The 13,292-nt window shown below is 43.6% G+C and overlaps 1 protein-coding gene across 1 annotated transcript; it reads right to left on the reverse strand.

Moving 5' to 3' along the window:
* Window positions 1–6,377: 6,377 nt before the first annotated feature.
* Window positions 6,378–13,030, reverse strand: LOC127329080 (transcription factor bHLH95-like). The gene is made up of 3 exons (XM_051355624.1): window positions 12,674–13,030; window positions 12,118–12,594; window positions 6,378–6,473 (listed from the first exon to the last, which is right to left on the reverse strand). Exons 1-3 carry the CDS (start codon window positions 13,028–13,030, stop codon window positions 6,378–6,380), a joined length of 930 nt encoding a protein of 309 aa, XP_051211584.1.
* Window positions 13,031–13,292: the final 262 nt, after the last annotated feature.

The following is a 13,292-nucleotide window of genomic DNA, read 5'->3' on the forward strand; positions in this document are numbered from 1 at the left end:
TAGTATTTCAGTCGAACGAGCCGAGTTCAGCAATCCGGCACTTTTATGAAAAGTTGTACAAGGGTCAATTCGCCTTCACTCTTTCCCTTAGTCGTTTTTCGCGTGCCGGTTCCTTAAACATCTGCCCCCGCCAGCCGGACAGATGGGTTGCGGTCTGTAGCTGGATCGGGAGCCGGCTGTCAGGAAACCGGATCACGGTACTAAGCCGGCCGCGTGAGAGGGTGCAAGCCAATCAGCGAAAGCAATAGAGTACGCGAAAAACTTGTTGAAATCGACACTCTTGGCGTTTGCTTTTTCATAGATTACAAAAGGAGTACAAGGGATACATACATTCCTTCTCTCAAGTATAAAATGGGCAAAGCAAGTTGACATTCCAGGGACGTTTAGTCTCCTCGTCAGTCTGGTTCGACTTGTTTTTCTTAGCCTCTTGGGCATCTATGAGATAGTAGGAATCGTTGCCTACCGCCTTGCTCACGATGAAGGGACCCTCCCATGGGGACGACATTTTATGCTGTTCGGCTATCCGTTGGATCAGCCGGAGCACTAGGTCTCCTTCTCGGAATGCTAAGGGTTGGCCCTTCCGACTGTGATAGCGTCGTAGGCTTTGCTGGTATATGGTAGATCTGGACACGGCCAGCAGTCGGGCCTCTTCGACCAGGTCGACTCCATCTTCACGAGCTTCTTTAGCTTCGGCTTCTCTGTATAGCTTGATTCTTGGCGCGTCGTGCTCGATGTCAGTCGGTAGGACGGCTTCGGCCCCATATACGAGGAAGAATGGTGTGTAGCCGACAGAGCGGTTTAGCGTGGTGCGCAGGCTCCAGAGTACATTGGGTAGCTCTTCAATCCAGCAGCCGGCTGCTCGCTCGAGCGGCTCCACCAGTCGGGGCCGGATGCTGTCTAGGATCAAGCCATTTGCTTTCTCCACTTGTCCGTTGGACTCCGGATGCGCCACAGACGCTAGGTCCATTCGGATCCCCATTTCCTCGCAATAGCGAGAGAAGATGCCCTGGGCGAAGTTGTTGCCGTTGTCGGTGATGATGCTATGGGGGTAGCCATATCTCACAATGATTTCCTTGAGGAATGTGACGGCTGTGGAGCCGTCCAGCTTCTTGATCGGCTTGGCCTCAATCCACTTGGTGAATTTGTCAATCATTACCAATAGGTGCGTCATGCCGCCTCGGGCAGTTCTGAACGGGACCACCATATCCAAGCCCCATACGGCGAATGGCCAAGTGATGGGGATGGTTTTCAAGGCGGAAGCCGGCAAGTGCCTTTTCTTGGCGAAGCGCTGGCAGCCGTTGCATTTCTTCACCAGTTCTTCTGCGTCTTTGAGCGCAGTCGGCCAGTAAAAACCGTGTCGGAAGGCTTTGCCTACTATGGCTCTGGAGGAGGCGTGGTGGCCGCACTCTCCCTGATGGATTTCCCGTAGGAGTTCAATCCCTTCAGCCGGCTCGACACACCGCTGGAACACCCAACTTACGCTGTGTTTGTACAGCTGGTGGTTGATGATGGTATAGGCCTTGGCCCTTCTCTCAATCTGCCTGGCTTGGACCCTATCATTTGGCAGCACACCATCGGTGAGGTAGGAGAGGAATTCTTGTGCCCATTATGGTACGCATCTTATCTCGAATACGCTAACCAACAGGGTCTCCTGCGTGGGAGCTTCCGGATTCGACTGTGTGGTCATCGGGTTCGGCTATGAAGCCGGCGGGTTCGGCTGAGAAGCCCCCGAGTTTGGCTGAGAAGCCCCCGGGTTGGACTGAGAAGCCCCCGGGTTCGGCTGTGGAGCCGGCGGGTTCGGCTGAGGAGCCCCTGACTTGGGCGATGAAGCCCCCGGGTTTGACTGAGAAGCCCCCGGGTCAGCCGGCACGAATATGGAATCCGAGTCCGGTGACGGTATGATGGACGGCTTCCGCAGGTGCGCCAGGGCGACGCCTAGTGGGATTGCTTGTCGGGTTGAGCCTATCTTGGATAGGGCATCAGCCGCCTCGTTGTTTGCTCGTGGCACATGATGGAATTCACAACCATCGAAGAAGCCGGATAGCTGCTGGACGTGGAAGCGGTACGACGCCATATTGGCATCCTTCGCGTCCTAGTTGCCAGACGCTTGCTGTATAACCAAGTCGGAGTCGCCGAAGCAAACAATGCGACGCACGCCAATCTCCTTGGCCAGCTTCAGCCCGTGAATGAGCGCCTCGTACTCCGCTACATTATTGGACGTGGCGAAGTGAATCTGCAGGACATAGTCCAGTCGGTCTCCCTTGGGAGAGGTGATAACGATGCCGGCTCCCCTGCCGTTGCGCATCTTCGAGCCATCGAAATGTATCTTCCAGTGTGTGGAGTCAGGCACAGGCGGCAGGTACTGCATCTTGGCCCAGTCGACGAAGAAGTCCGCGAGGATCTGCGACTTGATGGCCGTGCGTGGCTCGTAGAGGATGGTATGGGCAGCCAGCTCCAGGGCCCACTTGGCAACCCGGCCATTGGCGTCTTTGCTACCAATGATTTCCGCCAAGGGTGTTGTTGCAACCACCTTGATGGGGTGCTCTTGGAAGTAGTGCTTGAGCTTCTTGGCCGCCATGTACACGCCGTAGGTGACTTTCTGGTAGTGAGGGTAGTTTTGCTTCGACTGGGAAAGCACCTCACTGAGGTAGTAGACTGGGCGCTGAACCGGCTGCTCCTTGCCGGCTTCCTTGCGCTCCACCACCAGGACAACGCTAACCACTCGATTGGTGGCAGCGATGTACAACAACATCGGCTCCATTGAAGCCGGCGATGCGAGGATGGGTGCGGTTGAGAGCACATGCTTTAAGTCACGGAAGGCTTCGTCCGCCTGTGGTGACCAGACAAATTTGTCCGACTTCTTGAGCAACTGGTACAGGGGCAGTGCCTTCTCCCCCAGCCGGCTGACGAAGCGGCTCAAGGAGGCCAGGCAACCGGTGAACTTCTGGACGTCCTTGAGGCACTGCGGCAGTTCCATCTTCTCTAGAACACTGATCTTCTCCGGGTTGGCTTTGATTCCGCGCTGAGAGACGAGGTAGCCAAGGAGTTGACCGGCTGGCATGCCGAAAGTGCACTTGGCCGGGTTGAGCTTCATCCGGAATCTTCGCAGATTGGTGAAGGTCTCTCTCAGATCGTCAAGGAGGGTACGCATCTCCTTGGTTTTCACAACGACATCATCCACGTATGCGTGAACATTTATGCCGATTTGCTCTTGTAAGCATTTTTGCATGCACCTTTGGTAGGTGGCGCCTGCATTTTTCAAGCCGAATGGCATAGTCGTATAGCAATAAGCCCCGTAAGGGGTAATGAACGAAGTCTTTATTTGATCATCCGGATTCAAAGGAATCTGGTGTTAGCCTGAATAGGCGTCTAAAAAAGACAATAGTTCACAGCCAGCAGTCGAATGTATGACTTGATCTATGCGCGGCAGGGGGAAGGGGTCCTTCGGGCATGCCTTGTTCAGGCTGGTGTAGTCGATACACATGCGCCAGGAGCCGTTCTTCTTCAGGACCAGGACCGGGTTCGCCAACCAGTCCGGGTGCAGTACTTCCATGATGAAGCCGGCTGCGAGCAGCCGGGCAATTTCTTCACCGATGGCCTTCCTTCTTTCTTCAGCGAAGTGGCGGAGGGGTTGCTTCACCGGCTTGGCTTCAGGCCTGACGTGGAGGTGGTGCTCAACCAACTCCCTCGGCACACCCGGCATGTCCCTTGGAGACCATGCAAAGATGTCCCGATTCTCATGGATGAAGCTGGTGAGCTCGCTTTCCTATTTGCTGTTCAAGCCGGCACCGATGGTGACGTACTTGTCCGGCTGCGTCGGGTCTAGCAGGATCTTCTTGGTGTTGTTGGCCGGCTGGAAGTGAGTCGTCCCAGCCGGGTTTCCTACAGCCGGCATGTCCGTCTGCGCGGCTTTGGCCAAGGCGACGGCATCGTGGATGAGCTGCTTCTCGGTGGCGATGACCAACGTCTGGGCCATCTTGCAGCTTTGTGTGGCGCACTCCATGGAGCGGCGATAGTCGCCGGCTACGGTGATGACCCCTTTTGGGCCAGGCAGCTTCATCTTCAGGTACTCGTAGTGGGGTACCGCCATGAACTTGGTCAGGGTTGGATGGCCCAGGAGCGCGTGGTAGGGGCTGACGAGGTCCACCACCTCGAACTCGATCTTCTTGGTGCGGAAGCGGTCCGGCTTCCCGAACATTACCTCCAGCGTGATCCGTCCAATCGGCTGGCAGCAGTGGCCTGGCACGATGCCATGGAAGACGGTAGGGGTGGGGCGCAACTCGGCCTCCTGAATGCCCAGCTTGCGGGCGGTGTCGCGGTAGAGGATGTTGATGCTGCTGCCCCCGTCGAATGTTGTTCGGAGTCTCGGATGGGATCCAGGATATCAGGAGGAGGTTCAAAATGGTCCGAAGAATAAGATTCATATATAGGAAGTCATTTTCCAGGGTTCGGAAAAAGTTTGGTGTTTTAACCGAAGCTTCTAGAAGGTTCTAGAAAGACCGGAAGGGTACGGAATATTATGGAAGGTTTCGGAAGTGTCCGAGACAACCCGGGCTGTCTAAGGAAGTTCGGAGGGTTCCATAATAGGTGTATCCACGTTTTCCTTAAGGGTTAAGGAGTTTTCCTCTAAGGGAAATTCGGATTTGGCAAAAGTGTCCTAGTTCTAGTATGTTCCGGCTGATAGAAACCTACCAGAACTCTCCCAAACTTTGGGGGCAGGTTTTGGAAGACCCAATAGCCTTTTACACCTATAAAAGGAGGGCAAGGGGAGCCACAAGAGTTGCACAAGTCGCAGCCCAATCCCCCTCTCCCCAAACCCTAGTCGCCCCTTCCTCCTCCTCCCTCTTGCACGGCTACGACGAAGCCCTGTAGGATTTCTCCACCACCACCGTCACCACGCCGTCGTTCTACCGGGATTCCGAGGAGGATATACTACTTATGCTGCCCGCTAGAACGGGGAGAAGGACATCGTCATCAACATCGTACATGTGACCTAGTGCGGAGGTGCTGCCCGATTGCAGCACTGGAGTGATCTTCTTCTCGTTCTTGAGAGCGGCAAGTGATAGACTACATCAACCATGAGTACAACCTCGTTAACGCTTAGCGATATACAAGGCTATGTAGATCTGATCTCATTGCTACCATCTAGTAGATTAGATCTTGGCTTTTCTCCTGGATTGGATCTTGGTTTATTCGTTCTTGCGGTAGGATTTTTTTTGTTTTCTATGCTACGAACCCTACACCTCCATCTATGTAGTTATTCAAGAGCTGGAGTTCGATTTCTTCTCTTTCCGCTAGATTCTAGCTAGAAAAAAAATACCCCATCAGTTGAGCCTAGGGGGATTAAATCAGTCCAGTTCAAGTCCATGGTGGCGCAAAAAAGTCAAAAACTAGTCAACCATCGTTAAGCCGATGCCAGGGATGAAAATTAGACCTATTCATGTGCTTGAGGGAAGATTTAGACCAAAATAGAGCCGAGGACCCAAGTCATACTTTTGCAGCATTTGAGAGATCAATGTGCATTTAAACCTTTCTACTCATTTGTGGTCCGGTGGTAACCAAGAGCGGATTGATCCATGGAACCAAAAGATAGATTGGAAACCACATGGTCTCCCTTCCATGACTCATCGAGTGGGGAGTGGCCATCACATGAGACCATTGATCTATCAACAGAGGCGACGAGTGAAATGCAGACTGGAAGGAGAGGAACTGATGGATCGTGATACTCTTTGTTTACTTTGTTCTTTGGAAATCAGTTCAACGTTTTCTGCTTCTAGACACTTATAGCTTTGGTGGGGTGATGCTTTTTTCTGTGTGCATTCTTAATGTCTTGCCTATATCTTGATATTATATTGTCACAGAGGCTAGGTGTAATTTATATATTCTTAATATTAATATGTTCCGTTTATCGGAAAACGCATGTGTGTGTTTTGTTCAAAATAATCTTCCTAATGTGTACAATGAGGTACCCGTTTCTCACTTGCACCACGGAAGGTTGATGGGTGGGCTGGACAGTTATAGTGTTACCGAGAAACTAGGCCATCAACCCATGAGAGTTCATCCACGGCCACAGACAAATCAAAGGAACATGATACTACTCTACTAAATGAAGAACATAATTTCAAAGTAGAGCAGCAGAAATCGGAAACAAGACGAGACTACACTTGTAGATTCATATGTTATGCCAATATACGATACAAATGTGCACACAGTGACACACGTAACCATCTCAAATTTTACAGACATAACCATCTCAAAATTGTACTGAGATATGATGACTCAAAGGTTCAGTTTGACGCGATATAATCCTCAAATGTAAACAACCAACCCCTTCAGGCATTTTTTTATTGAAGATCCCGGAAAATCCATCTTCATTATTATACAGAAAGCCAAACCATTATCTCTGACACCGCGAGCTTGTATATCTCTTCAGATGGCACATTATCTCCAAACCGGCTACTCCCTTCGCGTATCTGTTTACAGCAAAGACATAAATTAAAGGGATGCTCGCATAGATTATATATACATTATGAGAGTCGTCCACTTTTTTCAAGAGTTTATCCCATTTTTTCCAAACAAAATACAACAAAAAAACATATCATAAACAAACAAAATGCATTTGCACAAAATTAATGACATTTTTCATATAAACAAACAAGCTCACCCCTATAACCATAATTCATCCAATCCCATTTCAAAATGCTTTTTACGGTGTCCATTCATAACACCCTTCAACAAGTTAAACTTGGTGCATATTTCATTTGTGAGTGCTACTACACATATCGCAAGGGAATGATTGTATATGAAATGTATAGGTTCCATCTATATCCATAATACATAGTTAAATAATGTTATGTTATTTCAGAAAAGGAGATAAATTTAAATAATTTCATCAAGTTATTAACATCTAGATTTAAAATTTTTTATTGTGTAAATATATAACCAGTTCAACCTAAATCTAGTCTTAATAATTTAGTATTCTAGATTCAGAACTATTAAAATTCTGTACAAAGAGATAAAATCTATTAGATAGTGTTGAGTTCTCTTTGTAAACTAAAATCCCAACAAATTCAACCGCCCAAGTTATTCATTTATGAAATGTGCTAAGTGCTTTTACATGTTACTACACATTTCGCTAGGGAATGATTGTATAGGGCATGCATAGGTTCCATCTATATCAATAATAGATAGCTAAATTATGCCATGCTATTTTAGAAAAAAGATATAAAATTAAATAATGTCATAAAGCTATTAACATCTAGATTTGTTTCAAAAATATTGTGCAAATATATAATCAGTTCTACCTACATGTAGTCTTAATAATTTCGCATTCTAGCATTAGAATTATCAAAATTCTGTACAAATAAATCAAATTTTTTGTTTGATAAGAAGCTAATTTAGCCTCTATTGTGTTACTGAACCACCACTATGTCTGCGAAGTTCAAATTAAACTAAAACAATTTACAAGATATCGTCTCAATTCCGAAAAAACAGTCAGCATGATGTATACAAATTACACCTTCAATTATCACAATCGTAAGAAATTTTTTTAAAGTTTCATTGGGAATCCTAGGTTATCATTCGTAGTCTCCACAAATTATGAAACCTAAACTCACAGAAAAAATTGTTTTCTATACATCCCTCCTACATCATATTGAGCTTTCTGCATGTAGCCCCAATGATAAATTATTAGCACACTTGATACATGTTTCAATACAATTCACTTAACTACCAACTTATCCTCCACCTCAAGTCTGAATTTAGACATTATTTTTATTTGTGAAATGATTTGTTCAATTTGATTTTCTATGTTCCTCATGTGTTGTATGGACATTCCTGACAATATAAACCAAGAAATGAGCAAATACCTGAGGCATTTTTATGGATGAATTCAGATATTCATGAAAAGGTCATGCTCTTGAAACATGAACAAGAGTTTACATACATAAAAAATTCAAGAATGCTTGGGTGTGTTGAATATTAACATCATAAAGCTTATCATGGAGAGGTCGACAAATTTTCAGTTGTCTACATTCCTTGAGTCAATATAATTTGGACCACCTAATGTAGTACGACTAGAATTCCTAGAAACCACTTAGTAGGATCCTTTGTGTGGAAAATTAATTTGCAACTTTGGTTTATATAATCTATGGCAAGGTGTAATTGAATGATCAAAGGTTTTTCTTGAACTGGCATTTATCATGATAGTTATATGCACAAAATATTTGTCATTTGGTTTATGTAATAGAACTTCTATATATAGTTCATCACGTCATTCAACATGAGTTCTTAGAGGACTTACTTCATTTGCCTTTATCTCAATTGGCTCGTAAGATTTTCTACACATGGAAGAAGTTTTTGAACATACTATTACTATTAGTCGGGGATTCTACCAATGTGTGGAATCATATTTTGGGGAATCAACATTTTTTCATCTCACGTGGCCTATAAAGTGATTGTTGATTTTCAACCCCCACCTCCCCATTTCAATTACATTTGGTAATCTTTATGTAAAACCAAACAGTCATTGTTCTTATGGTTTGCATGATATATTGAGCACTATAAATTTAATGCAAAGAAAAAGAATTCCAGATACCATTATTGCACTCTACAACTCTCTAATGTTATCAAGAAGACCCTATACTATCTATTTGCCCATGAGCCTAGAACTTTTCTCCCCAAAGAACAAGAAACCTCCCAAATTATAGTGATATCATGTCCCCTTCTTCACGTTTCTTAGTCATTGCATCTTGGGGTTTTGGATTATTAGGAACCATGAAACTTTGAAGGATCAGAAGACCCAATGTCATTGGATGAAAAGAAACTTTTATACATGAGTTGGCTCTGGTTTGCCATAGAATTCAAAATAAATGTTCCCAACATTAAGAGGTTCGCCAAAAGCACAACTTAATCCTTATATTTTCATATGCATTTGAATTAGAATACCACTTTATTAATTTACAACCTATAGTTGAGATCTCTCTGATGGTTTTCTGTAAAGAAAGGAAATTATCACACAATCAAAATAGTAAGAACGAATACCACCTTGCATGGGTGGAGGTGTCGAGTGTGGTAAGGTTTGGCAACATCATCTGTACATTTATATAATAAAATAGAAACATGTTTTCTTATGCATATAGGAAGAGAAGTTATACCTTGTTGGAATGTTTTGTTATAATTCAAAGGGTATAATATACTCCATCCATCCCGAAATACATGGCGTATAAACTTAGTCAAATGTCTATGCTTTCAAAGCTTGACTGGGTATATATACAAAATATGAAGATTTAAAATACTACATCAATACCAATAGATCAACTATAAGAAATATTTTCAAGATTTATTTACTTAATATTGTAACTATTGATATTACTTTTTGTGTAATTGTTCAAACTTAGCAACCTTTGAGTTTTCACTAAATCATAAGTCACGTATTTTAGGACGGAAGGAGTATATGATATGTATAATTAAAACAATTATATAGGTTTTATCTTGGAAAGTTTGGTTTTTTCCTAAATTACATGTCATGTATTTTGGGACCGAAGTAGTATATGGTATGTCCATTTTAAAATTGAGAACTATATGTGATAATGATATCCCTAGCTCTAGCTAGACTGAAAAGAAAAATATCATTGTTTTTTATCTGGATGTTGTGTGAGCCTGATGGAGAGAGTAAGATGAAGCATGACAGGGAGGAACACTCAAAGGAGAATTAACATGATGATGCTATATTTTCAAGTTCTTCATTGAATGGTCTTAACTACCAGTTCTGGGTGAAGAAAAGGAAGAATTCAGCCTAAATGCTAAAGGCTATGAGGCAACCACCATGTTAAAACAATATATGATACTTCAAAATATTACAATTCAATATTGGCTACTGAATGGATGTATATTCATTTTTATGTGATCTACTCTGAATAAAATAAAAAGGTTGATGTCATTGAATCATTAGAGTATACCCCATGTTACCATGTAGGTGATTCTCCCACTTTACTAAACTATTTTCGACAATGTAAATTTGTAACATGTTTTGACTCTAGTGGATACACACAATCATATAAGATCCACACTTCTTCCTAGTTCACTTAATTTTTTCAAGAATATTTTTATAATAAGTTTTGTTGTCAGAAGATATACGCATTCTGATAAGATTGCGGTGCAAGTCCTGAATCTCTCACAATATTGAATAATTTCCATACCGTGGAGACTATATGCTATAAAATAAGACATGTGAAAATCTTGAGACTATATGTTATAAAATAATATAATTTAGTACATTTTCACATCAAATATATATATTGTCAAAAAAGATAGCGTACTTTTTGCAAGTGATGATTAATTATGTTAATATAAGATTATTTCATATGCTGCTAACTTAAGTTAATTAAGACCCAAAATCTTTTTTGTGCCAACATCCCCATTTATCTTCTTTCTTTTTTGAGTTTGGGCACTTCACCTCATCACCATCCAGATGTAAAATTTCTCCATAATGATTTTGAGGGACACGAAAACCTTCAGTTAGCAAACTGGAAAATATTTTCTAAGAAGAAAGAATTCCTGGGACTAGGTGTACCTGAGGATCTAGCTAATGTCAATCTTTGTCTCCTTATTTTATAGATTAAAATATGTTCTAAGGATGAAGGAAAACTTTGGAGAACTTTAGTTGCTGCCAAATATAACACATGCAACACGAATATCTTCTAGGTAAAGCTAGAGGAATTTCACAATTTTGGAAGGTGTGGTGCGTACATTGTAGAATATTAGATTTGGTTATAGGTGGAAAATAGTAAAACTTGTAAAAGTTATATTTTGGGAAGACACATTGTGTGGGACTTCCCCATAGAAACTAATTTCTTTGAACTATATGTCTTGTGCCACGAACAGTAAAAGACTGTCCAAAAGATTTGGAATTGTAGTAACCTTAGGTTCACTTTTAGGAGGAATTTTGCTGCCTCGTGTGCAACAATGGTATGAATTGGAAAGTATTACTACTAGCATCTCTTCCTCTGCTGATAGTGATGCTCTAAGTTGGCAATATGAAAGTAATGCAGAGTATGTTTCATCATCCCTTTATGATGTTCTTAATTTTGGTGGAGTCACACCCATGTTTCTCCTTGATGTTTGGCAACTCCTTATTCCTCCCAGAGTGCACGTTTTCTTCTTCTGTCTCGGAACATTTTGATGACTAGATATAACATGATGAAAAGAAATTTGAACAAACCTGAATGTTGCATTTCATGTGCTGAAAACGAATCAATCCATCACTTGTTCTTTCACTACATTGTACCTATACAGATTTGGCAAATCATTCTTTTTTTTCATGTTTTTTTAGAAATGATTACTTGTCAATTGTCAATTGGGTAGATAACAGAAAACATACAGTTTTAAATTCAGTATGTGATGCTACTCTCTAGTGTATATATCTAGAAAGTTGGGAATGATATGATCTTTAACGGTTAAATTTGGCTGAATTTGCACCAAATTTTGAGAATGACCTTGCATTCATTCAATAGATGAATGATCATATTCAAGGACCACTTGTCTGCAACCATAGACCAAATCCATGGATATGTGATGCTGATCCTGGAGGGGAATTTCGAATTGACAAGTGACAAGTGACTAAAGGGCTCAAAGTTCTCACTAGCAAGGATCCCCCTCTCCCTCGTCGCCAAGAAACCGGTGATGCAAGTTACCGGCCTGGACCAATTTGGCATCGATCCTTGTAGCTACTTCGATCATATCACATTTTTAGATGCTTTTGTTGAGCCGGTGTGGATGCGCCTATAGGATTTGTGTATATAGGGTGTAGTTTCTTGTTTCCAACTTGAACTCCAATTATCCTTTTGTGCCATTAGGCCTTTAAACCCTCTTGAACATGCTTGTGTGTTGTAAAACCAGACATGTATTTATATGGATTTTGTAGATTTATCAATGGAGCCAGGATGGTGATCCCTTTAATCTAAAAAAATTTAGTACTTTTCGATAGTACGACTGACCATGTTTCCATGTGTGTGTTCCCCTTACCCCTAAAGTTTATATCTCAAATTGACTACCAAAATTCCAAGAACATGGCTAGCTAGATGGAGGATAAGGGTTTAGGATAAGGGTTTTACTTACGCGAGCGTGGATGGTGAACATGCTCCGGGCGTTATCACACGAGATCCCAGATGTGACCACGTCGATGTTGTGCTTCTCGAGCACGGCTATCACCATAGGCAGCACGCTCCGGCGCCGCGCCACACACACGCTGATGTATGCGTCATTTTCTGACAGACTCAGCACGACGTTAGGCCCAGACCACGTCTGTAGCCCCACCGGCGCTGGAGCCGCGGTCACCGCGCCCACAGTTATAGGTGGCGTTGGTGCCGCTCCTGTGGGCCCAATCCCAGCAACCGGTAGTGCTACCGGCATAGGTGCCCCCTGGACCGTAAGCGCTACCGCCGCTGCAGAAGATGAGACCCCATCATTGGTTGCGACGCCAATCTTGCCTCGTGCCAGCTGCATCTCCAGCTTCTGCTTCTCAAGCTCGCTTAGCGTCTCCTCCAGACTCTTGATGTAGTGTATAGCTTCCATCACTATGCTCGATTTGTCAACCTGAAACACAAAAAACTAGTGAGGATCTTCATCTGCATCCACAAAGATGTAACATATGAGTAAATCATAATAGCATCACCTTGTCAGGAAGGGTGGGGAGGAGTCCATGCAACTTGGTGAACATCTCGCTCATCCGTTTCCTTCTCTCGCGCTCCGTGACGATGTGCAATTCTCTGTCACCATGGCGGCCTCCTGATCTGCCATGTCTGGCAGCAGCTATGACATGTGGAGTGTTGATCTTACCCATAGATCTACCACCCTCATCTTCTCCTTCTATCTTTATGACACTCTTCCCCTTGTCAATAGAACTCACAATCACCGGATGGCTGCTGCTCTTTGACTCGTCGCTACCGTTGTCATTCTTACCGGGACTCATGGAGTCGGAGCTGGTCGCCGGCGGTGCGTTGTGGTTGTTGTTGTCGGAGTCCTGAGCCATAACACTAAACTAAGCACTAAGTAAAGTGTATGAAGTTCAGATCTGGGGAGAAGAAGTCGTCCTTTTCTGGCTTTAAGAAATGATGCGCTAAGCTTTTGGGTCTTGTTGAAAGATTGAAAATATCAGCCTGTTTTATGTTTGTCAGGATGTATAAAATTAATTACCATAAGTATTCTGCGGGAACTTTTTCCTTCTCTCTATCTCCAAAGTATTGCTGCCAAAAATGTGTGACGCCTCTTAGCTAGCTGGCTCACGCTAATAT

Source organism: Lolium perenne, chromosome 6 (assembly GCF_019359855.2).
Source record: "Lolium perenne isolate Kyuss_39 chromosome 6, Kyuss_2.0, whole genome shotgun sequence".
NCBI classification, from domain to species: domain Eukaryota; kingdom Viridiplantae; phylum Streptophyta; class Magnoliopsida; order Poales; family Poaceae; genus Lolium; species Lolium perenne.

Bases quoted from the DNA above. Each gene is read 5' to 3' on its own strand.
- LOC127329080 (XM_051355624.1), bottom strand. From the start codon at position 13,030: ATGGCTCAGGACTCCGACAACAACAACCACAACGCACCGCCGGCGACC. The intron at 12,595-12,673 runs GTGATGCTATTA...TTTGTGTTTCAG, and splicing joins TCCCCACCCTTCCTGACAAG to GTTGACAAATCGAGCATAGT. The intron at 6,474-12,117 runs GTAAGTAAAACC...TGCTGTAAACAG, and splicing joins TGTTCACCATCCACGCTCGC to ATACGCGAAGGGAGTAGCCG.